At 53.0% G+C, this 24,832-nt stretch overlaps 1 protein-coding gene across 10 annotated transcripts; it reads right to left on the reverse strand.

Annotated features, from left to right (window-relative positions):
* Positions 1–1,177: 1,177 nt before the first annotated feature.
* On the reverse strand, positions 1,178–20,262 carry CLN6 (CLN6 transmembrane ER protein). Of its 10 annotated transcripts, XM_073996126.1 has the most exons (9): positions 20,028–20,262; positions 12,557–12,671; positions 8,305–8,403; positions 6,411–6,492; positions 5,827–6,015; positions 5,414–5,469; positions 3,809–3,931; positions 2,274–2,583; positions 1,178–1,650 (listed from the first exon to the last, which is right to left on the reverse strand). In XM_073996126.1, exons 2-8 carry the CDS (start codon positions 12,667–12,669, stop codon positions 2,313–2,315), a joined length of 933 nt encoding a protein of 310 aa, XP_073852227.1. In that variant the 5' UTR covers positions 12,670–12,671; positions 20,028–20,262; the 3' UTR covers positions 1,178–1,650; positions 2,274–2,312. The 10 variants fall into 10 exon arrangements, 7 of the variants coding, with proteins under 7 accessions (XP_073852227.1, XP_065404182.1, XP_045251579.1 ...); XM_065548110.1 differs by lacking the exon at positions 6,411–6,492; XM_045395644.2 differs by having other exon boundaries at positions 1,178–2,583.
* Between the last annotated feature and the right edge of the window lie 4,570 nt (positions 20,263–24,832).

A 24,832-nucleotide genomic window follows, 5' to 3' on the forward strand; every position in this document is an offset into this window, starting at 1 on the left:
TGACTGGCAAGTCATTCTACCTCAGTGTGTGCCTCAGTTTCCTCACCAGCTGAATGACAGGGCCGTTGGCGAAATCAAGCGGCCAGCGCACAGCCGGTTCCCAGCCTGTGCCAGTTCACCTCCCGCCTTCTGGGGACTTTACAGGTCGGGGAGGGGCCTGGGCTGGGTCTCCAGCCCCACTGCAGGCTCCTCAGGGGCTTGGAGTGAGGCCTCTTAGTGCCAGTTACCCTGGCCAGGAAGGCTCCCCTTTTCTTCCTTCCTTTCCTCTCTCCACCCTCAGCCCCACCCCTTCCGCAGAAGCTGCTGATGCTCCCAAGTCCTCAGGGCTTCGTGCTGCTCCCCTCCCCCACATAGGAGGAAATGGGGGCACGGTGTGAGGCTTCCCTGGCTTCTTCCCCTTGAGATCCCATTTCCCTGTTTGGGGCGTGAGGTTTTTGTCCACAGCTGAGTCTATGGGGCTCTACACCCGAGGTCCGGCCCACAAGTAGGTGTGGCCGCACAGGTGTGCCCTACACAAGGGCCCCCAACCCAGGTGCGAGGGGTTGCTGGCCAGGGGCTGCACTGCCCTTAGGAAGGGGGGCATCGTGCCAGTTTGCACCCAGGCACAGGGACAGGAGGGGCTGCCTGTGCCCCATTCTCCCCTCCTCTCCCCTTTCCTGACTGCCTGTGTGGAAAGGGTGCTTTTCCCCCAAATCACATCCCCAGAGTCGCCTCTTTACACCTGTTTCTAGACCCACAGAATTTTAGCTGGGGACTCGACTCCTCCCTGTCAGAGTTGGAGGCCCCTGCTCCCTTACCCCGGGGCAGGGATAGAGGAAAGGCTGCCTCTGTGCAGAGGATGGAGAGAAGGACGTTAAGGAGTCACCTGGGCTCTGGAAGCCTGCAGGCGGCCAGGCCAACACAATCCCACCGAATCCCTCTGCCTGTGGGAAGGTGCTCCAGGAGAGATGAGGTGGCTCCTCGGAGTTAGGCCAGTGTGTGCTGGGGTGCCCTGGCCAACTCCCTCCTCACGTGTGTAGGTGTCCCCAGGGGATGCGGCACAGATGGAAAACATCGGCATGGGGCAATGGCTGCGTGGGGGTTCACGATACAGCAACTCACCACGCTGTGGGGCGCACCATGTGTGCTACACCTCAGCACAAAAGGGAGAAAAGACAAAAACACCTCCAACACCAACTGCAGCTGTGACTCTTTGCTTTATTCTTGAATCCCGGGTCCCCGTGGCTGGGGGTCCCTTCCCATCCCTGGGCACCACCATGACTTCCTGTGGGTCCCTTCCCTTCTGTCCCCGACTCTGTAGACCCCCCCATGGGAGGGGTCCTAGGTAGGGGAGGCTCCTCCTCCCTCCAAACCAGGGGTCATGCTGTCAAGGCAAAGCCTCTGGACCCAGCACCTTGTAAAGGCTTTGATGAGAGGAGCTCCAGCTTTTGCTCAGGGCCTTTGGCCCCACCACCCAGGAATGCAGGCGCTCAAAGCCTGTGGCCACAGTTCTTCTGGAGCGGGAGCGGGAGACAGAGCTTTGGGTAGAGGAGGGTCGCCTGGAGAGCTGGAATGCCAGGGGAGTTGGCGGTGCCTCTGGCTCCTGGGGGTCAGGCTGGCTCCACACCTCATAGGCCTGAGCCTGGGCAGGGTCTGGAGTGCACATAGTCCCTAGGCAGGGAGAGGGCAGTGACAGGACCAAGCCACTCATCTGTCCCAAAGCTGCCCCCAAGGGGTGTCAGCAACCCCAACCCACTGACCTACTTTGGGACCACAGGCCCATCTAGTGCAAATGAGGTCCAGACAGGAGAAATGCTTTACTCAACAGTCACAGAGGCTGATGTAACCTATGTAATGTAGGGTCAGGGTAGGCCTGAGGGATGAGCCAGGTGGTGGGTGGGCGACACACCAGGTCCCCTCCTGGCCTCTGCCCCACCCAGCCCTCTCCTGCACAGCTACCAGAAGAACAGACCAGCCCCAGCAGGGAGAGTGTGGTCAGGTGCAGAGGAGGGCAGGGGCCCGGATCCTGGCCCAGAAACACTCTAAAACAGAATCCGATCCTGAGATGATCCAAATCAAACAGAAACTTGACGGAAATAGTAGAGTCTGAAAATGATGCACTCTACACACACATATACAAGACACACACACATATGAATCCACGCACACATGAATCCACACACATGCACACGAATCCACGCACACAAGGCACACCCCACTCATGCTCTCAGTCTCCGGTTACACACCCACACCACACCCCCTACCCCTGTATTCAGACGCCCTCTATGGCCCACCTCCCACCCAGCAGAGCACCACAGCCTGGTGCCAGGGACTCAGTGCCGACTGCTGACGTGAAGGGTGTAGAAAGCCCAGGGCTCAGGGACGTAGATGACACCCGGGTACTTCTTCCTGAGAACAGGGTCATTCCACAGCCAGGCGACCCAGAGCGCCACCAGCAAGAGGGTCAGTGTGAAGGAGGAGAAGAGGAAAAGGCCGTTGCTGTCCAGGAAGAGGCGCTTGCGCTTCTGGTGCAGGACGAGGGCCAGCATGGCAAAGAAGGTGAAGATGAAGAGGATGAAGATCTGGCCCTCGGTGACCAGGTACCTGGGAAGGCCAGGGGGTAGTGAGGCAGCTGCTGTGGCAACCCCGTCCTGCCTGGCATCCCTCCCTGCGCGCGAGAGCCAGGCTGCCCTCCAGGCAGGCAGGAGCGTCCTCTGGCGCCAGGGCTCAGTGAACCCTGCCGCTCTAAGCCACAGCCCACGGGCAGCATACTGATGGAGCTGGTATAGTTACTGGGTTTTAGATGTAGATTTTGTTGCCAATATTTAAATAACAGAATACCTACAAATGTATATTTCTGGCTTCTCTGGTCACATTAAGTTTGTATTTCCACACAACAAAACCTGACTAGAGGAGAAAGCAACAAACAATTGCCACAACAACGGCAGCGGCCCCCGCGGCAGGACGCCGGGGTGAGGACCCGCAGGAAGCGCTCCGCTAACATCTTTCCCGCTCACTGCAGCTGCCACCCACCCTTTTTAATCCCCAGAGAGCGCACAGATGAGCCCCAGAGGGTCATCTCAGCCACACAGGTGACAGGCCGGGGAGACGGTCTAGAGCTGGCCCAGGAAAGGAGGCCCTTTTCGTTTTGAGGGAGGCCTCCCATCAGAGAAGGGCCCAGTCCTGCCCCCACCCTGTCCTTCCCATGACACCCACAATCCCAGGGTGACCTGTCTCCAGGGCAGAAGTGACAGAGGAGGGCTGGGAGACTGGCAGAGTCCTCTGCGATGGGAAGAAGAGAGAGCCAGAGGGGACAAAGACCCCAGACCAGGTGCCCCTACGCCATCAAACCCCTCAGTCTGTCTTTGGCCTCACCATAGTGCTTTACATTTGACAAAGCCCCTCTCTGTCCTCAGCATCCTCATCATCCGAGAGGTAGACAGGCAGGTACCATCATTCCCATTTCACAGAGGCGGAACCCGCAGCCCACCACAGGGCTTGGTGTCGGAGGTGGATTGTGCCGGCCCCAGGGCAACACTGGGGTTCTTGAGATGGGGCACACAGCGAGAGGGGCTTGAGGATGGAGAGAGACTGTGCAACCTCGCCCTCTCCTCCCACCTCCCTGCCATACCCAGGCCTGGGCTTCATGGAAACAAAGAGGCCACCACAGGGCATTGTCACAGTCCCCACTAGACACAAGAGGAAGCAGGGGCTCAGAGAGGGCCAGTCTCCCCAGGGCCACACAACAGGTCCATGGGCAAGTACAGAATTTTGCTGCCGTGGCTCACTCCGTGCCCCTGCCTCTGCCCCCATGCTGATGTCTACTCACCAGTAGTACAGGCCACTGGGCGCCACCAGGAGCAGGGCAGGCCCTGGCATCCACCTCTCAGCTTTACAGGCAGTAAAGCAGCCGCTGAAGTACATGAAGAGGATGAGGAAGAAGGGGATGTACCTAGGACAGGAAGGCCAGTGCCTTAGAGGCCTGCTCAGCAGTCCCCATCCCCACCACCTCTGCACCCACTCCCACGGGGTCCCACGGAGTGCCACGTCATGGTTTACAAAACGCCTAGCCTGGGTGAGAGGCGCTCCTCTCCACCCGACCTTGCTTGTGCTGGGCGTCAAAGATGGGACAGAAACAGAAACAGGAAGGCAAGGCTCATGTGAGTCAGAGGCCCAGAGGCATCCATACTGCCCAGGGCACCTCACTCACTCCGTGGGGGTGGGGGGCGTCTGGGGGGTTGTCTGTCTCATGCACCGCAGACGCCAGCAGCCCAGCCCCACACTAGCCTGGAGACAGAGGCACCTCCCGGGCTGAGGATGGAGGTCCACATGTTAAAAAAGAGAACAGCACCTGCGGGGGCCTCTCGGTGAAGTGCTGCACCCACACTCAGCACACAGCCACACCCCCACCTCAGACACCTCACCCCAAAATACCACCCTCTCCCCTCTCCACATACTGGCTCCCTTTCTCCCACCTGTGCTGACTTGCACCAGTATACCCGCCTGCCTCTTCTCACCCACACCCGCTTCCTGCTGGGGCTCCAGCTCTCTGCTCCTAGCCCCTCCACCCTTTCCCAACCTTCTGTGGGAAAAGGCTCTGGCAAAGGACAGGGAAACATGGCAGGAGGCCTGTCCAGGGACCTTGGACCAGCTGAGCCAGGAGGATTGACATCGCAGAGCCCGAAACAACCTGGAAACACCCGTGCAAGGTGCATGTGCCGTGAGCGCCAACTCAGGAGTGAGCCGGGTCCAGGGCTGGCCCTCACCTCCCAGCTGCTCTGCCGCCCTCGGAGCCCTCGGAGCCCTCTGAGCCCTCTTCCCGCTGGCCTCAGCTTCTCCTGGCTAAGATGGGAGGCTGGAACAGATGAAGCCTCCCAGCCTGGGCCCGGGATCTCCTGAGGCTGAGGCCACATTTCTGAGGTCTCCCCCTGGGAATTCTGAAGAGGGGGGAGTGCAAACAGCACGCCCCTCCCCAGCCTGATCCAGCTGACTTCCTGCAGCTTCCTCCACTCCCAAAGAGCAGGCCCGACACCGATGGGGGTCCCTGGCTCCACCCCCACCCTCCACATAACCATCTGGGGGTTGTTTATCAGGGACGTGTCCTCCTCCCCCACCCTCAGGGCTCAGGCTTGTTGAGGGAGGACCAAAGCCGCTCGCTGCCCTCTGCTGGCCACTGCGGGCACTGAAGGCTGGGCGGGGGCGGCGATGCTGGCGGGAAGCTGGGGCCCCGGGCCTGGGACAGCTGTTGGGTCTCCCGGGCAACCTCCGGGACAATCTCCCCGGAGGTTGAGCTCACAGCGCCTTTACAGGGGATGAGACTCAACACATGGAGACCTGTGGCCCAGACAGCCTTGCTCAGTGTGTCCCTGAGGCCAGTGACAGAGCTAGCCGGTGGTCGGGGCCCCTGGGATAGACAGATGGGCCCATCACTCACCACATGCAGTGACCCAGGTACTCATCATAATAGTACAGCAGCTCAAAGGAGTCGATCTGAGGGAGGCACCGGCAGGGCAGAGTCGGGGGGATGTCGATGTCAGTCCAGGGAGGTGCTGGGGCCCCACACATCCCCTCTGACCATGCTTCTCCCAGTCCCAGACCTCCCCCACTGCCTTATTCCCTACCCGGGGACTTGCCCTCTGTTACAGGGGCCCAGGTGGGAGCCAGTCTGTGCACCACTTCCTAAGAACACTTGAGCATTCTAGCTTGGCACAGGCGACAGTGCCCTCACCTAGCAGAATGCCTTTGGTGGAAGGACAGGTGCGGCGAGGGGTGGGGGCCATTTCTTCAGCCTCCCAGGACAGACTGTGCCCCTAGGGCTTACAGGCAGGGAGCAGGAGGTGGCCTCACCAGCGTCTCCGGCTTGAGATTCTTGATGATGGGGTTCTCACGGACAGACAGGTGGTGCTGGTAGCCACTGAAGAGCAGGCGGTGGTTGACAGAGTCGCCCACCAGGTGGATGCTGGCACCCATGATGAAGATGATGATGCTCACGTAGGTGATAGAGCGCGGCAGGGTGCGGGGCGACCGCTCGATGAGCTGGGGTTCAGAGTGGGGTTGGCAGCATGACCTCACCTCCGTCACAGTATGTGACACCCTCTACTTCTCCCCTCACACCCAGGGTAGGATGGATGCTTCCGGCTGGAATGTCACTCCAAAAACTGGCTGGTCCCTTTAGCAGGCCAGCCCAGCCTCCAGATCCTCCTGTGACCCCTATGAACCCAGGAGGGACTGGGGAGCAGCACCGCCCCTTCCCACGACTTTACCCAGGGAGGAAAAAGACCAGAGGGCCCAACTCCTTTCCCAAGGTCACACATGACCTGTATGCTGGAGGGGACAGCCCAGCCTTCAATGCAGGAGTCCAGGCTCAGGCCCAGCCCTCCCACTGTCCCTGGCTGTGTCCCTGGGTGGCTGGCCCAGCCTGCTGAAGGCACCTTCTGATTTCTGAATGGTCCCCGCAAACATGAAGAAAATGTCAGGGATGGGGGCAGGTGCTTCTGAAATGCCACTGTTGAACTGAAAACACACCGGAGTTCTGAGATTATACCCCTCCTACTTCTGGAGATTTGAAATCTCTTTCTCCAATACAAAATGATGGTGATAGTAAATGGGGATACAGGCTGAGCATCCCTTATCTGAAATGTTTCAGATTTTGGATTTTGGAATATTTGCATATACACAATGAGATATCTTGGGAATGCATATGCAAGTCTAAACATGAAACTCATTTGTTTCATTTTTCTTTGAGACAGGTCTCACTCTGTCACTCAGGCTGGAGTATAGTGGCTCAAGAGATCCTCCCACCTCAGCCCCCAGAGTAGCTGGGACTACAGGTGTGCACCACTGTGCACAACTAATTTTTAAATTTTTTGTAGAGACAGGGTCTCACTATGTTGCTCAGGCTGGTCTCAAACTCCTGGCCTCAAGCGATCCTCCTGCATCAGCCTCCCAAAGTATTGAGATTATAGGTGTGAGCCATCATGCCTGGAAAAATTCATTTATATTTCATATATACCTTATACATACAGCCTGAAGGTAATTTTATATAACACTTTAAATAATTTTGTACATGAAACAAAGTTTAAGTACTTATGTGTAGAATTTTCTCTTTTTTTAAGACGGAGTCTCGCTCCATCGCCCAGGCTGGAGTGCAGTGGTGGAATCTTGGCTCACTGCAACCTCTACCTCCTGAATTCAAGTGATTCTCCTGCCTCAGAGTCCCAAATCGCTGAGACTACAGGTGCACACCACCGCGCCTGGCTAACTTTTTTGTATTTTTAATGGAGACGAGGGTTCGCCATGTTGGCCAGGCTGGTCTCGAACTCCTGACCTCAAGTGATCTGCCTGCCTTGGGCTCCCAAAGTGCTGGGATTACAGGTGTGAGCCACTGTGCTGGCCCTAAGTTTTTTGTATTTTTTTCTTTTTCTTTTTTTTGAGATGGAGTCTCACTCTCTTGCCCAGGCTGGAGTGCAATGGCATGATCTCGGCTGAGAATCAAGTGATTCTCCTGCCTCAGCCTCCCGAGTAGCTGGGACTACAGGTGCCTGCCAGTATGCCCGGCTACTTTTTTTTTTGTATTTTTAGTAAAGATGCAGTTTCACCATGTTGGCCAGGCTGGTCTTGAACTCCTGACCTCAAGTGATCCACCCACCTCGGCCTCCCAAAGCACTGGGATTACAGGCTCAAACCACCGCGCCCGGCTGAGTTTTCTACTTGTAGTATCATGCCAGTGCTTAAAAAGTTTCAGACTCCTTTGGAGCATTTCAGATTTCAGATTTTTGGATTAGGGATGCTCAACCTATCTATAGTAGTTTTAAAGCCTTTATTGGCAAAGTGCAAAGCCAGCAGTTCCTGCTTGTGCTCCCAGTGACATCTCAGGGCTCTCCAGGGTGGAGGATGGAGTTCAGCGGCTGCTGCTGCCTCTCCTGCCACCTGGCTTCTTCCTCTCTTCCCAGTGGGTCCCTGACCTCTCCCTGGACCCCCAGTCACTCCTGCCTCAGCCTCCCCAAATGTTTTATGGTTTCCCAAGCTCAGCCTTGTCTTCAGGTCCTTCTACCGGAACACCTCTCTGCTTCCCCCGCTGGCACGCCAGGCTGACGCTCAGATCAAAAGCCCTTCCTTGGGGGCGTATTTTCCATCCCTCCCAGCAACCGGCAGCTCCGCCTCCCCTGGGCCCCAGGCCCTGGACATGCTGCTCTGCCACAGCCTTCACCCCCCAGCAGCAGGCAGGAGCATGCTTGAGTCAGGACACCGGGCCTAGCATCACCTTCCTGCCAGGTGTGCAAAGAATGGGGATGACAGGAGAGAGTGGGGGACCTGGGACAGTACCTTGAGCAAGAGAAAGGGCGTGATGACGTTGTAGGCCATGTGGAAGTAGTCCCCAACGCTGGGCTTGTTGAGTGGAAACCATTCGAGAGGGAATACCAGCTGGGGAGCAAATAGAAGAACGGGCTCACCTGGGCACAGCACCACATGGCCCTCAGGCCTCAAGGGAGTCTGTCCCTAATGCCGCCCACCCCCACCCCTTTCACCCCCCACCCCCATCATGTACACTTAATTCTTTCTGTGATCGCTGGACCTTCTTGGTAGCCCTGGGACAAAGGTTTATCAAGACAGGAAAGCTGAGTCCCAGAGGAGGTAACGGACTTGTCCCCAGACACACAGCAGACGCGATTCCAGGCAAGGCCTGACCCTGTGCCCCTCACCCAGCAGATACCAAATAAATGACCCTGATACCAGCTTGGGAGTCGGTAGGCTTCTCAGGGACTCTGTTCTGACACCAACTTGCTGGGGGACCCTGGGCTAATCCTTCCCTTCCCTGGGCCTCAGTTTCCCCATCGATAACACAAGAGAGGTGGCCCAGAGGGCCTACTTGGACCCTTTGGGTTCTGGCACTCCAAGATCAGTCTCCTGACTGCTAGGCCCTGGTGTGGAGGGACTGCTTCCAAACCAGGTTCAAAGTACACATTAGGAGACAAAGTAGAAAATAAGAATGCTCTCTCTACAAAGTGGCTTCAACTCTTCCTTCCCTACCTTCCCAGAGAGAGGCAGGCAGGCCAGGGCCAGTTCCTCCCTCTGGAATGCTCTCTCTTCTGAGCCCTGGCCTTGTCCAGGCCAGCATGAAAACCCCTATGCAGGGTCAAAGCATTTCACAACCCCCAGACTGTACTCCTAGTCTCTGTTGATTAAAAACACGTGTAATGCCCACAAGTTTCAAGGAAGGATTTAGATGGTTATCTCTTTTAACACAGAAATGCCAATATTGGATAAACTAAACCTGCAGAAATAAAACTCACAATGCAGCAATCTCAATCTCTCTCTCCTTCTCTCTCTCACTCAGTGTGCATGTGTGTATCTCTTTGCCTACATCATATATATACTTGCTAAAATATTCTGTGATAGCAAAATACCAGAAGTAGGCTGACTCTTCAATCAAACAGGACCAGTTGAATCCCTGATGGTACTTCTAAACCATGGAAGGTTAAGCAGCCATTAACAGAAATGACACCTTATATGTGCTGACATGGAGAGAGATCTGTAATATATTCTGGTTTTTTCTTATTTATTTATTGTTTATTGAGATGAGGTCTCCCTATGTCGACCAGGCTGGTCACAAACTCCTGGGCTCAAGTGATCCTCCCACCTTGACCTCCCAAAGTGCTGGGATTATAGGTGTCAGGCACCAAGCCCCATTAATTTTTAAATTATTTGTAAAAGCAGGGTCTTGCTATGTTGCCAGGGCTGGCCTCAAGCGATCCTCCTGCCTTGACCTCCCAAAGTGCTGGAATTACAAGTGTAAGCCACCATGCCCCACCATATGATATATTCTAAAGGAAAACAAGCAGGTTGCAAAAGAAAGTATAAAGCAAAATCTCATCATGGTTAGAAGGGAAAAGGATGTATATAAGTGTTTGTATGAACAGAGAAAAGAGTGAAAGGGATGTTCCCCAAACTGTCAGCAGTGGGACAGGAAGGGGGTAGGGAGAGTCTAACACTTCTTTATGTTACAACTATGTTCCATCTATGACATGTTACTTTAATAACTTGTAAATGTTTTTGTTTTTAGTTATTACAAATTTGCAACTATTATGCATACATTTGAAAATCTCCAGCTTATATATGAGCTTTTCAAATGTCTACTCTCCACCAAGTTCTACTTGGGGTTACAGTGGTCACAGTAGCTCTGGGCAGGACGAGGGAAGTGATTTGCCCAACAGGAGACCCTGTTATGCCAGTAGAAGCTGGGTCCTAGTGAGTGAGGCCCACTCCAGGCCTCATCTCTCCCTCTCCCCAGAGCACCAGTTTGATGGGCAGCTTCTCTGGTCCCCAGTATGCGGTTCCTTCATGCTAGAAGAGGGTTCAGAGCAGCCAGTCCAACCAGTCTTCTTGGACAGGAGAGAAATGAAGCCCAGGACAGTGACTTGCCCTAGGTCACACACAAACCCAACCAGATGCCCCAACTCTTGGCTCAATTCCTCTTATTTTTCCACATTTAAAAGGCAACCTTCAAAAAGTCTGCAGGAAGGAGAACCAGCACCCACCATCACTCCCTGACAGCACTGCCAGGACAGCTTCTCTTTACGCCCATTAAGTCTTTGATCCCAGGTAGACAAGCTCATTATTGAACTGCAATTAGTCAGTCTGTGTGTCATTTAGGAACTTTTTTCTCCTTAAATATTCCAGGTTGCTCTATAGTATCCATAATTTCTGCTTAATGGCCAGGAAACATTCTCTATACTGGACATAGCAAAACTGATTTACCCAGTCCCTAATGCTGGACACTCAAGTCACTTCTAAGGTTTGGCTATTATAAACACCACTGCAATGAACATCTTTGAGTTAGAGGACGCTGCTGTCTTCTTGCTGATTATATCCTTATGGACAGATTCTCGGAAGGGTATTACTGGGTCAGCAGGGATGAATATATTCGGATTCTGGATATTTATGTGACAGAGAATTCAACCTCGTCAGGAAGGGTTTCTGGGGCCAGAATGCCTGGGCAGATGCTGGCCTCTGCGCTTGCCTTGAGCCAGTTACTTACTCTCTCTCTCTCTCAAGTTTCCTCATCTGTAAAATTGAGATTAGCAATAGTGTTGATATGAGAATTCAATAAACTGAAACATATCACGAGCTTAGAACAGAGTAAGCATCCGATGTTAGCCACTATTCTAACTTTGCTGTAATTATTATTCATTCAATAAAAATGCATTGAACACTTATTGTGTTAGGCACTATTCTAAGTACTAACCTTGCCAAGTTGTTACTTATGAATTATTACTGCTTTCCAAAAACGCTTTGCTTTGTGTTTGTTTTGTTTTTTGAGACAGAGTCTCACCGAGTCGCCTGGGCTAGAGTGCAGTGGTATGATCACGGCTCACTGCAGCCTCGACTTCCCAGGCTCAGGAGATCTTCCCACCTCAGCCCTGAGCAGCTGGGACTACTGGTGCACATCACCATACCCAGCTAATTTACAAATCTTTTGTAGAGACAGGGTCTCACTATATTGCCCTGACTGGTCTCAAACTCCTGGGCTCAAGTGATCTTCCCATCTCAGCTTCCCAAAGTGCTAGGATTATAGGCATTAGCCACCATGCCCGGCCCCAAAAGGTCTTTGCTAATTGGCATGATCACTAGACATTACAAAGTGCCAGTTTCCGCATTGGATATCGTTATTTTTACACTTGAATTTGCTGAGTGACCTTTGAAAAGTCACTTCCCCTTTATCTTCCAGTAAACTGAGAGAACAGGCCTGGATGCCTTCATATCTTTTGGCTCTATGACTGTGGCCCCTCAGGCAACTGCCAGCAAGTTGGGTGGGAGGGGTCTGGGGGCCATGAATAGTCACACTGTGCCCCCACTACCAAATAATGACTTGATCCCTGGTGATACCTCACTTAATTTTCTTCACGTTCATCTATTTATTATCTATCATCTATCAATTATCTATCTATCTATCTATCTATCATCCATCCTCCCACTATAAGCAAGGGGCACTGGTGCCCTCCCAGCAGTAATCTCTTCTGTGGAGGCCACCACTGGATACTAAAGGATTAAGTAGCCTTGGAGGGCAGGGGATGGTTTCACTGGATGGCATTAACAATTACCCATGGCTCAGTCATATATAATATGCAAAATCAGCCTATGTGCTTCAACTCCAGAAAAAATAATACTATCCCAAGGTAATACGGAAGGACGGGTGGTGGGGGGTGGGGGTGGATGGCGGGGGTGCTCCACTTCCTTTCCCATACTCCTTTGTCTGTCTTAGTGATTTGGTTCAACCTGGTTCACCTGCTTCCAGACACAGGCCAGAGGGGGTTACAGTATTACAGTATGACTGTTCAGGACCACCAGTTCCCCCATGGGAGTCGGGGCACAGTATGACTCTTCAGGCCCCCCCACTGGCTGGCAGTTGCCTGACGGGCCAAGTCATAGAGCTAAGGATATGAAGGCATCCAGGCCTATTCTCTCAGTTTACTGGGAGATAAAGGAGAAGTGACTTGTCTAAGGTCACTCGGCAAATTCAAGTCACAATAAGTGTCCTCAGTGCTGGTCGGGGCCCTGTGCACCATTTCACACTCACCATGGCAATGGGGCGCCCAAAGTCCAGAACCCAGTTCTGCAGCGTGAAGTAGAACCAGAGGTCGAGGTGGAAGGGAGCTGTGCGGGCAGCCTCATCAGCGCTGACAGAGCCATGCCTGGGAAGGAACCAGACGAGAGAGGTCAGCTCTTCTCTCCTCCTCCACCAAAATCTTCCCCTGAGATTAGCCACAAAGAGGTCTGGGGACTTGAGGACAGGAGGAGGCACACACAGTTGAGTTCTAGGGATAGGGTTTTGCTGGAAATACTGGGGTCTGGCCCTGCGGTCCAGGGGAAGGTGGACTTCGGCTGCCCCGACCTTAGCTTCCCTGTGATTCAGGAAGGAAACAGCTGAACAGGTGTAACTGCTGGGGTTTCTCCCCTACTGAATGATGGAGGAAATCAAGTAAGGCAAAGATACAGTCATGGTTGAAAAGCATGAAACATGATCATGGATGATGGCAGCTGACCTCAGTTGAACACTTACTGTATTCTAGGCACTACTGTTAGCTGTTTACATATATTATCTCATTTAATCCTCACAGAAACCTTTCAAGGCTGAAATATTACCCCCCATTTTACAAATGAAAAACCTGAGGCCCAAGAGGCTCAGTAACTTGCTCAAGGTCACACAGCTAAGGATTTGAACCCAAATGATAGGGCTCCTGAGCTTATACTTTTAACCTCCATCCCATAGTTGAGTCCATCATGATGGGTCTATGGGATGGGTGTGTGACCGAGCTGGGCCAATCAGAGCCCTTCAGTGAAATAGGCCTTAGAGACTGAAATGGGTAGGGCCTCCTGCTCCCTTGATTCCAGCACTATGAGGAGGTCAGGTTGGGCTGCTGGTACTCCTCTTCTCAGCAGGCCACAGTGGAACCTGAGGAGCCAGCAGAAGCAAGGTGATGTGAGAGACACAGGAAGTGGAGTATCGCCTCACCACACATCTTTGGAGGCCTGTCCCTCTCACTAAACAGTTGGTCATCTGCTGTTCCCAGATGCAGTGAAGTTCCAGGACCAGTGCTGCCTCCTCTGGGAAGCCCTCCCTGATGAAGCTTTTCCCAAAGCCCCACCAGCGCACTGCAGGGAGCACTTCGACGCCAACTCAGTCTGGCATAATGGGGCTGGAATTGTACTCTCCCATCTAGACCCTCGAGAACAGGGGTGACCTTTAAGGTTCTCCCAACTCACCCACCTCCCTAGCAGAGTTCAAATCCTCTTTACAGAGTCCCTGCAATTACTTGCACACCTCCAGGGACAACAGGTGCATGCCACCATGACCAGCTAATTTTTTTTTTTTTTTTTGGGTAGAGGTGAGGTCTCACTACGTTGCCCAGGCTGGTCTCAAATTCCTGGGCTCAAGTAATCAACCCATATCAGCCATCCATAGTGCTGGGATTACAGCTGTGAGCCACCATGCCCGGCCAACAGCTTGCTATTCTGTTTTTGATTACTAGGCTTATCAGGAGATCAAGTTAGAAAGGGATCAGCGTGGCCTAGGGCAATACACAAAGCTTGCATGAGGGAAGGGAGCCTCAAAGCACAGATGGATGAATCTAACTAGGCAGAAAAGCAGGAGAGCAGGGTAAAGGCCTGGAGGTGGAAGTGAAGAAGGTTCTGCATGGAGCGGAGATGCCTGGCTTACTGGAGCCAGAGAAAGAGAAGGGAGGGGCGGTTGGATCTTCAGACTGTACAGATAACCAGTAACCGTGAGGACTGCTCAGTGGTCTGAGACGAGTGACCAACAGAGGCCCCACCCAGCTCCTTCCTCAGTGGCCATCAGGGTAAGGCCTCAAAAATCAGACAGTGATAACCTCCAGGCCCAGAGAATTTAGGTGGTGAAAGAGATAACAGCCTTCAGTTTCTTGCTCTGATACCTCCAAACTGGGCAAAAAGTAGGATGTTCGGTAAGAGGAATAAAGAGATTTTGAAAGCATGAACACTTAGATGTGTGTATCTGGAAGTTATGCGTACCTAGCACACACTAGAAGCTCGGTGACTACTTCTCTTCCACCTCAGGAAGCACCTCGGCCAATGAGAATCCCTGTCATTAGTCCAGCCTAACTTAGTAGGACAGGAAAAAAAAAAAAAAAAAAAAAAAGAGGGGGGACTGGGCCCAGTGGCTCACCCCTGTAATCCTAGCACTCTGGGAGGCTAAGGTGGCAGATCACCTGAGGTCAGGAGTTCGAGACCAGCCTGGCCAACAAAGTGAAACCCTGTCTCTATATAAAAATACTAAATTAGCCAGGCGTGGTGGTGCACGCCTGTAATCCCAGCTACTTGGGAGGCTGAGGCAGGAGAATCGCTTAAACCTGGGAGGCGGAGGTTGCAGTGAGCCGAGATTGTACCATTGCACTCCAGCCTGGGCAATAAATGTGAAACTATCTCAAAAAAATAAATAAAATCTAAAAAAAAAAAAAAAATTTTAAATTAACTGGGTATGGTGGCACACATCTGTAGTTCCAGCTACTCAGGAGGCTGAGACAGGATGATCACTTAAGCCTGGAAGGTCGAGGCTGCAGTGAGCTATGACAGTACCACTGCACTTTAGCCTGGGTGACAGAGTAAGAGCTTATTGCCAAAAAAAAAAAAAAAAGCAGGCGCACAGAGTGGATACTCAGCAACCAGCTTGCAAATCAAGATTAGACTGGGCGCAGTGGCTCATGCCTGTAATCCCAGCACTTTGGGCGGCCGAGGTGGGCGGATCAGGAGGTCAGGAGATTGAGACCATCCTGGCTAACACGGTGAAACCCCGTCTCTAGTAAAAATACAAAAAATTAGCCAGGCATAGTTGCGGGCGTGGGAGGCTGAGGCAGGAGAATGGCATGAGCCCGGGAGGCAGAGCTTGTAGTATGCCAAGATCGTGCCACTGCACTCCAGTCTGGGCAACACAGCGAGACTCCGTCTCAAAAAAAAAAGAAAGAAAAGAAAAAAAGAAAGGCAACTAGAAACTCCAAGAAAAACAAAACAAAAGCAACATAAGAAAGCAAATTTAGGCTGGGTGCCGTGGCTCACGCCTGTAATCCCAGCACTTTGGGAGGCCGAGACAGGCAGATCATGAGGTCAGGAGATCGAGACCATCCTGGCTAACACGGTGAAACCCTGTCTCTACTAAAACTTCAAAAAATTAGCCAGGCGTGGCAGCGGGCGCCTGTAGTCCCAGCTACTCGGGAGGCTGAGGCAGGAGAATGGCGCGAACCTGGGAGGCGGAGCTTGCAGTGAGCCGAGATTGCGCCACTATACTCCAGCCTGGGCAACAGAGCGAGACTCCGTCTAATAAAAAAAAAAAAAAAAAAAAAAGAAAGCAAATTTAACTGTTAAACATTATTTGGCTCTGTTAGAACAATATTTATTAAATACATGGCTTAAATAACATACACATTATATATTAATTTTCAATGTTTAGAGTCAATCCACAGATAAAACATGGAAGATAATTATGGTTTTAAAGCAGCAGATAATTATAGTCTACTTTGATAACATGAAAACAGGACAGAAATTGTAGGAAAGGGTGATGAAAGCTAAAGTTTAGGGTAAGGGATTAATATCCTCTTTTTATTTTTTAGTTTTTGAGACAAGGTCTTGCTCTGCTGCCCAGGCTGGAGTGCAGTGGCACAGTCATGGCTCCTTGCAGCCTTGACCTCCCAGGCTCAAGCAATCCTTCCATCTCAGCCTCCTGAGTAGTTGGGGCCACAGAAAGGCATGAGATGCCACACACGGCTAATTTTTTTAAAATTTTCATTTTTTTAAAAAGGAATCAAAGGCTGGGCGCAGTGGTTCATGCCTGTAATCCCAGTACTTTGGGAGGTCAATGCGGGTGGATCACCCGAGGTCAGGAAGAGACCAGCCTGGCCAACATGGTGAAACCTCATCTCTAGTAAAAATACAAAAATTAGCTGGGCGTGGTGGCAGGCACCTGTAATCCCAGCTACTCAGGAGGCTGAGGCAGAACTGCTTGAACTCAGGAGGTGGAGGTTGCAGTGAGCCGAGATCGCACCACTGCACTCTAGCCTGGGGGACAAGAGTGAAACTCCGTCTCAAAAAAACAATAAAATAAAATAAAATAAACCAAGAAATAGCAGTTGAGTATAGTTTTTAAGAATGTGGACTTGGCCGGGCACGGTGGCTCACGTCTGTAATCCCAGCATGTTGGGAGGCTGAGGTGGGCAAATCACAAGGTCAGGAGATTGAGACCAGCCTGGCCAACATGGTGAAATGCCATCTCTACTAAAAATACAAAAAATTAGCTGGGCGTGGTGGCAGATGCCTGTAATCCCAGCTACTCGGGACGCTGAGGCAAGAGAATCGCTTGAACCTGGGAGGCGGCGGTTGCAGTGAGCAGAGATCGCGCCACTGCACTCCAGCCTGGGTGACAGTGCGAGGTTCCATCTCAAAAAAAAAAAAAAAGAGTGTGGACTTTGGAGTCTATTTGGGTTCATATCCCAGCTCTGCTTCTAACCAGATCTTCAGCAAGTCACTTAACTTCTTGGGCCTCGATGTCCTCATTTGTAAAATGGAGATAATAGTAGATCCTATATCTCCTTTTTTTTTTTGAGACGGAGTCTCGCTCATTGCCCAGGCTGGAGTGGTGCGATCTCGGCTCACCACAACCTCCACCTCCTGGGTTCAAGTAATTCTCCTGCCTCAGCCTCCCAAGCAGCTGGGACTACAAGTGCACGCCACCATGCCTGGCTAATTTTTGTATTTTTAGTAGAGACAGGGTTTCTCCATGTTGGTCAGGCTGGTCTTGAACTCCTGACCTCGTGATCCACCCATCTCGGCCTCCCAAAGTGCAGGGATTACAGGCACGAGCCACAGCGCCTGGCCAGTAGATCCTATGTCAAGGGTCGTGGTTTAATTAATATATGCAAAAACTTAAGAGCAGGGCCTGATCCACAGAAAGTGCTACATAGTGTTTGCTATTGTTACAAGCCTATTATTGGAAAATACGAATTTGACTCTGGTAAAAACAGCAAAAAGAAGCTAAGGTGATTGTCTCTGGTGCCAGGGAAGGGTGGGACAGGGATTGCTGCTTTTTAAAACTTGAAGCTTTTGTTATTGGATTTATCATGGGCATTAATTATAATACTTTTTTTTTCTTTTTTTTGAGACCGAGTCTCACTGTTGTCCAGGCTGGAGCGCAGTGGTGCGATCTCGGCTCACTACAACCTCCGCCTCCCAGGCTCAAGGGATCCTGGTGCCTCAGCCTCCTAAGTAGCTGGGATTACAGGCATGGGCCACCACACCTGGATAATTTTTGTAATTTTTAGTATGGACGGGGATTCTCCATGTTGGCCAGGCTGGTCTTGAACTCCTGGACTCAAGTGATCAACCCACCTTGGCCTCCCAAAGTGCTGGGATTACAGGCCATGGTGCCCGGCCTAATTATAATACTTTCATTATAATACAAAAACTGGCAACAAAGCAGGTGGAAGCTGGAATGGGTTACCTTAAGAGGCAGTGAGCAAAGCACAGATGCAGCAGAGGAAATCCAAGCATCCTAGGAATTGGAAAGGATGATTCTGCCTACTGTCTTGAGCAGCAATTATACTGGGAATGGGCTGAGGCCATGCAGTGGGGGGCGGAGACAGAGAGTTCATGCCTCACACCACCCCCTTGGGAACACCCTGGTTAGTGGGGAGCTCACACAGGAGAAGAGGAACATCACTCCTTAGCAGCCAAAGTGGAGTTGTAAAAGCAGAGCCCATTCGTCAGAAACCCTGGGTTTAGGCCCTGGTTCTTGCCAGCAAATGACGTAACCTCTCTGGGCCTCCATTTCCCCATCTGTACATTGGAAGTGACATCTGGCAGCTCACTGTCAAGACTGAGTAAGATGCTAGACATGGGAGCCCCACATAGGAGATAAAGTGGTGACCATATCTGAGACCCACAGGCTGTTCCCACTGGGCTGTCACAGTTCCGGGCAGTCAGTGACCCCCAACTTGGCGAGGGTTCAGAACAGAGACATTCCACAGGCAGAAGGGGCTCCCTGGAAGAGGAGAGCTGGCAAATGGGTTGGGTGGAGGCCACAGCAGAAATGAAACCACTGGACACGGTGCGGGGCAGACAGCCCGCGGACTCAGCCAGTCAGGCTTCTCAGACCATCTGAGCCTGTTTCCTCATCAGTAAAATAATACTTAGTTCACAGGCCGAGGAAGACAGATGAGCTTCAGTACGCCGTCTATGGTCAGTACATTGTTTCTAAGTGAAAACGGACACGGTCCACAGCTGCTCAGCCCCCATGTCCTCAGCAGCAGAAAGGAGCCATCCCTTAGTTCAAGCGCTCAGACTTCTCCCTTCATCCAGGTCGTACCAAAAACTTCCTAACAAGGACTTTGCGCATTGCCAGTGCTCAGAAACTTCCCACGACTCCCCAGTGCCTATGGGATAAAGACTATATGCTTAACCTGTCACCTAGGACAGGAGCTAGGGTGAGACAAGCGAGGCCCCCAGGGCCCAATATTTGAGGCGGCACTCACTGTCACGGCTGTGCGCCTACCCCTAAGTTTTGCACTCTAGGCCCTCACTCGAGTCCTAGACTTGCTGCAATTAAAGACCCTTCACAATCAGTCTGCATCCTCCTGTCACTTTCTTTTACAGCTGGAAAGCTCCAACACCACTAAACTCCTTGCCTTTCCGTACTGTTTCCCTGGCCGGAACAGCCTGTCTTCCCTGGGTCCCCTACCAAGTCCTCTGAGACGCAGTTCAAGTGCCACTTCCTCCATGAAGCCCTCCAAGATGACCTCTCACTCCCACGTGGGCTCTCACTCCCACAGAGCTGGGCACACCACAGGCGTATAAAGAATGCCTGCTGAATGCAGTGAATGTTTCTGGTCAATAAAACGGGACGAAGGTAGAATGGAGCTCTGCTCGTCCCAACCAGATAAACCAAAAACTGAGAAGGGATCCTCATTCATTCTCTGGACGCGAGCTTCCGCCCTTCTCCGCTGTCTCTTCCATTACATTCGCACATTATTGGGTGCCCCAGGTCAAGCAGAGAGCCTCCTGATTAACTGCAGAATCAAGTCCTACTCAGGGCTGGAAGGACCCCGAGAACGCGGAGGTGGCGCCCGGAACTTGCGGATGAGTTGGGGGCCCGAGTGACTAAGTGTGTGTGTCCCCATCCCCCTGGAGAGCTCTCCCAGCGCAGCAGCTGTCCCGGCGCCCGCCCGGGTCGCAGGGGAGCGCGGGAGGGGCGGAAAACCCCAAACTCCGGGCGGGGGCTCCTCCCACCCGAGCAACCGCGAAGCGGGGAGGCAGAGCCTCGCTGGGCCCCGGGCTCCCCAGGGGAAGAAGGAACCGCGGGGGCGCCGCCACCAGGGTAGCGCGCCTCCAAGCTCCCAGCGCTCGACTCCGCCCCGGCTCGCGCCGCACATGAGGTTCCTGCCCGGCAGCCCTAAGAGCGTCATGTGGCGGGGCCCGAGCCCCCAGTGCACAGGCGCGTAACCCGCCCGTTCCCCGCGGCGCGCGCCCACCTGGCCTGCAGGAAGGAGGCGCCCAGCTGCGCGCCCGGGCCGCCTGCCGCTCCCGGGTGCTGCCGCCTCCGCGCCGCCTCCATGACTGCCCCGTGGGCCTCTCGGCCCTGCCTTTCCGAGGAAAAGACCGGTTCAGCTCGGCGGGAACGGCGGATGCCGCCGCAAATTCCCAGCGCGGGGCGGTCCGGGGCAGTCTAGGGCGGGCAGGCTGGAGAGCGCGGCCCCCGGGAGGAACGGGCGGGGCGGAGGGGAGGGAGGCGGGGCGGAGGGGAGGGAGGCGGGGCGGAGGGGAGGGAGGCGGGGCGGAGGGGAGGGAGGCGGGGCGGAGGGGAGGGAGGCGGGGCGGAGGGGAGGGAGGCGGGGCGGAGGGGAGGGAGGCGGGGCGGAGGGGAGGGAGGCGGGGCGGGCTCCGCGAGGGGAGGGCCGGGCGCGGCGAGTGTGGCGTCCTCGCGGGGCGGTGGCTTATGGCCTGTCCGGGCTGTGCGCGTGACCACCAGAGGGCTGGGATGTGTTGGGGTCCCTTGCCTGCCTGGGTACGGGAATCTCTACCTACGGTGACTGAGGCCTGGGTGTTGGGCTGGGGCGGGGTAGGGACCTGGACTAAGCTGACTCTCATGATCCCCGGGGCAGAGAGTGATGTGGGATTTCCCTTGTTCTTGCGGGTGGAGGAGAGGAGGCAGGACAGGAGACCTGCACGTGTAACACCCGCGTGGTGCAGCACGTGGGTTGCAGATGTTCTAGTGAGGGGCCGGGGTTGCTGGCGGTGACAGTGGGAAAGAGCGAGTTTGTGACATCTAGAGTAGTGTGGGAGGTACGGTGACTGGGTCCCTGGATATGGGGGGTGAGGGGAGAAGAGTTCAGGCAGTGGCCGGATTCTGCCCCTGGGTGGATAGTGGAGGCACCCCCCGGGAAGTGGGCTGGAGCAGATTTCGTGTAAATAAAGATTCATCCTTAAACGCATTAAGCTTGAGGTGGATCAGGGAGGCTGTTGGACCGGTGGTCTGAAGCTGAGGTGAAACCTGGGAACTAACCCAGCGGAGAGGCTCCTGAATCACCGGAGCATACATGACAGACAGAACCTAAGGGGACAGCGTCCTCAAGTGAAAAACAGAACCAAGGGTCAAACCTGAGAACCGCCTGCAGGTCAGATTGCCAGGACTTCATTAGTGGTACCACTTTGAACTAGCTGTGACGCGGGCAAATGGCTCAACCCCTCTCAGCTTCAGTTTATTCATCTGTAACAAGAAGATGCCTATTGCATCTACTACACTGGGGTTGTGATGACCAAATCAAACCCTTAGCAGAGAGCCCGGCACTGGTGGACTAGTTATTAACAATAGCCCCTCTCAGGACCTAAGGTTTCCCTCCACAGAAAGGTTACCTTCCACACCACTCTCAACGTCACAAACTCTCTCCTTCCCATGGTCTGTGTCAGCAGCCCAGCCCCCTCACTAGAACAACTGCAGCTACCCTCCATTCTCCCCCACCATCCGCGTGCTATACCAGGCACACGCTACGTATGCAGGTCTCCAGTCCTGCCTCCTCTCACCCAGCCCTCAAGTCGCTGCAGAAGCGATATGGCTCATGGAAGGGATGTGCCTCAGATGCAAATGCAATGTGGCCTTCCCCTGGCCAGTATCTTTGGTCTGCTTCCCAGACCGTGAGGGGTCTGAGTTATGCCTATTTCTAGTCTATTTTCTTTCCTGTCTTTCTTCTTGGGAGATTTTTATTGGGTTTATTTCTTTCCCCTTTGGTCAGAACCTGCATGTCCTTTCTTGGCTGTGGGAGGCTAGGGCTGCCTGCCTGGGAGTCATTTTCCATCAGCCCCATCCTGGGCTCTAGCAGCCCACAGGCCACACCTCAGTTCCCACCCCAGGCCCCTGAAGAACACATTTGCTTTAAAGCTTTCTTTGTTTCATTTGATCCACACCAGGTCACAAGGAGAGCAGGCAATGTCTCTGTTTTGCAGCAGAGAAAAACCTAGGCCCCGAGCTGAAGTAGTGTGCCCAAGGGTCAGCCAAGGACAGCACTCAGACCAGGCCCCAGACTTAATTCTGGTGAATCTGATCTACACATCGATCTCGGTATACACCAGAGAAGAAGGATTGAGGCTTCCCGCTCTGACCCCAATTTCTTATCCTCTGCAGGCTTTGCAAGCCTGCTGGGCTCCAGAGGGAGGGGCATGCAGTGCCCATGATGTCATCATCGATTTAATAACACTCAGAGGTGGGCTTCCAGCCATCAGAGGATGAGGCTGTATGGAGGGAGCCTTTCTAGCTCATTTAATCCTCCAATGCCTTAAATACAAACACATCTGCCTTCTTTCTGGAGTCTGCTGCTGCCCCTTGAGTGGAGGGGAGTCCAGCCTGGCAGGGGCCGGGCCTTTCTGAATGAACAAGAGAGAATTCTCCCTGTCCGATGGGATTATCAGCCCCCTCCCTTTCCCATCTCACCAGGACACTTTAAAAACACCATCTTCATTAGCTCTTTAAGTTGCATGGAAACTTGGGTGAGGAGAATAGAGTTAAACTGAGGGGTACACATTTTCAGGATCTTGTTTGTGATTATCTGAGAACATGGGCCCTGCACATCAGAAGGGAGTCTAGTCTAAGCTCTCTGAGCTGCAATTTCAGTGACCAGCATCAAGAAATCTTTCAGCTGAGAAGGTCCTTTGGTATTATGCATCTTGGTGGTTTTGACTTTTCTTTCAGTAGAGATTCCTGCTACTTTTCAATCATAGCTGTATCTGATCCTTTTTGTTTTGTTTTGTTTTGTTTTGTTTTGTTTGAGACGGAGTCTCGCTCTGTCACCCAGGCTGGAGTGCAATGGCACAATCTTGGCTTACTGCAACCTCTGCCTCCCAGGTTCAAGTGATTCTCCTGCCTCAGCCTTCCGAGTAGCTGGGTCTACAGGTATGCACCACCACGCCTGGCTAATTTTTCTATTTTTAGTAGAGACGGGGTTTCACCATGTTAGCCAGGCTGGTCTCAATCTACTGACCTCGTGATCTGCCCACCTTGGTCTCCCAAAGTGCTGGGATTACAGGTGTGAGCCACTGCACCAGGCCTGTATCAGATAATTTTAAATGTACCGCCTAAGATGCGTTTGACACACCAGTCTTCCAGCTCCTTGCCACTTGTTTTGTTCAGCTGCTGTGACAATTGACTTCACCCAGGCAGAAGTCAACTGCACCTCCTCTCCCCTTGGCCCCACACCCTTGACCTCAGAAGTGCAGGAGTGTTGGACACTCCATGAAGTGAACTTTGACCAGCAAGAGACAGGGATTAGCAAATAAATTTTTCTCTCTTCCTTTTTCTGAACGGACTGGCCTAAGTTCCAGTTCACACAGCCACTTTAAATAAGGTCCTGGGCCGTGCGCAGTGGCTCACACCTTAATCCCAGCACACTGGGAGGCCAAGGCGGGTGAACCGCATGAGGTCAGGAGTTCAAGACCAGCCTGACCAACATGGTGAAACCCTGTCTCTACTAAAAATACAAAAATTAGCTGGGTGTCGTGGCGTGCGCCTGTAATCCCAGCTACTTGGGAGGCTGAGGCAGGAGAAATTGCATGACCCCAAAAGGCAGAGGTTGCAGTGAGCCAAGATCACGCCACTGCATTCCAACCTAGGCAACAGAGCAAGACTCCGTCTCAAAATAAGTAAATAAATAAATAATAAAGAAGGTCCTATAAGGTCTAGCATCCATCCGGACAGGAGTGGTGGCCAGCTCCACAGCACACTCTCCTGTGTGCCCTCTCTCCTCCTCTCTCACTCTCCCTTGTCCTCACTTCCCCTTCCCAGCCAGCGCACTCCCCTATACAGTGTTAGCGTACACGCTGCCCTGCTCTGCTTCTTCGGAAACCTGGGCTAAGACAAAGATCTTTCCAGGATGCTTAATGTGTGAAACACCTACAAGGGGGGATGCCCTCAGTGAAGAGAAGCAGGGCCCCAGGTGCCATCTCTTCTCCCCTTATGGTTCCAAGGCCATGGCCAAGGCACCTCCAAAGGGCTCCCTGGAAAGCTTTGATCTTGCCTAATTCCATCATGCTACAGCTGAAGAAAATGAAGCCTAAAGCCACACAGCGAGTTAGAAGCCAGGCCAGAATCCAGTCTCCACTCCTAATCCAGTACCCTTTCTATCCAGTCTCTTAAGAGCTTTTGAAAATCTGTCTTTCCTCAAAACATCTTCCCACACTGCCCTGCCACCAGAAGGCTTTGAAGGCCCCTGCTAGACTGCAACTACCATCTGAGAGACATGACACACAGACTCCTGGATCCAGAGGCTGGGACTCCAGAAGGCAGATAGAGGAAGCGGGACCAGGAAGGCTCGGTTACTTTGGAGAGACCCAGCCAGGAGGGGCCTGACTAGGGATCTCTATGCGTGGGCGACAAGACTGCACGGTGAGAAGGCTGCACAAGAACAGACAGCAGGAGACTGGGGCACTGGGGGGAGATGGAGACTGTCTTTCTGTGTCAACTGGTATTGCCTGCAGGACACTCCCCATCCGGCTGAAGAAGCTGGGAGGGTGACCGAAAGTCACTCTGTGGGGAGACAGAAGAAGCAATTTGCCCCAGGTTGCTTTAATTCAGATTCTTGTGGTTGTGATTACTAGAAACAACGGGGGACAGGTTGATGACAAAAGGGAATTTCTAGTACAAGGATTCAAGGGTGTCTTAGGGAATCTAAGCATAAGGATGCAGTTGGGCCTCAGGAACTAAGAATGGTGCTGGGACTTTGGGAGCCCAAGAAGTCACCACCGGCAACGCTGTTTCCATGTCATCCTTCTCTCTCCCTGCAGACTGGTT

The sequence above is a fragment of the Macaca fascicularis genome, chromosome 7 (assembly GCF_037993035.2).
Source record: "Macaca fascicularis isolate 582-1 chromosome 7, T2T-MFA8v1.1".
NCBI classification, from domain to species: Eukaryota; Metazoa; Chordata; class Mammalia; order Primates; family Cercopithecidae; genus Macaca; species Macaca fascicularis.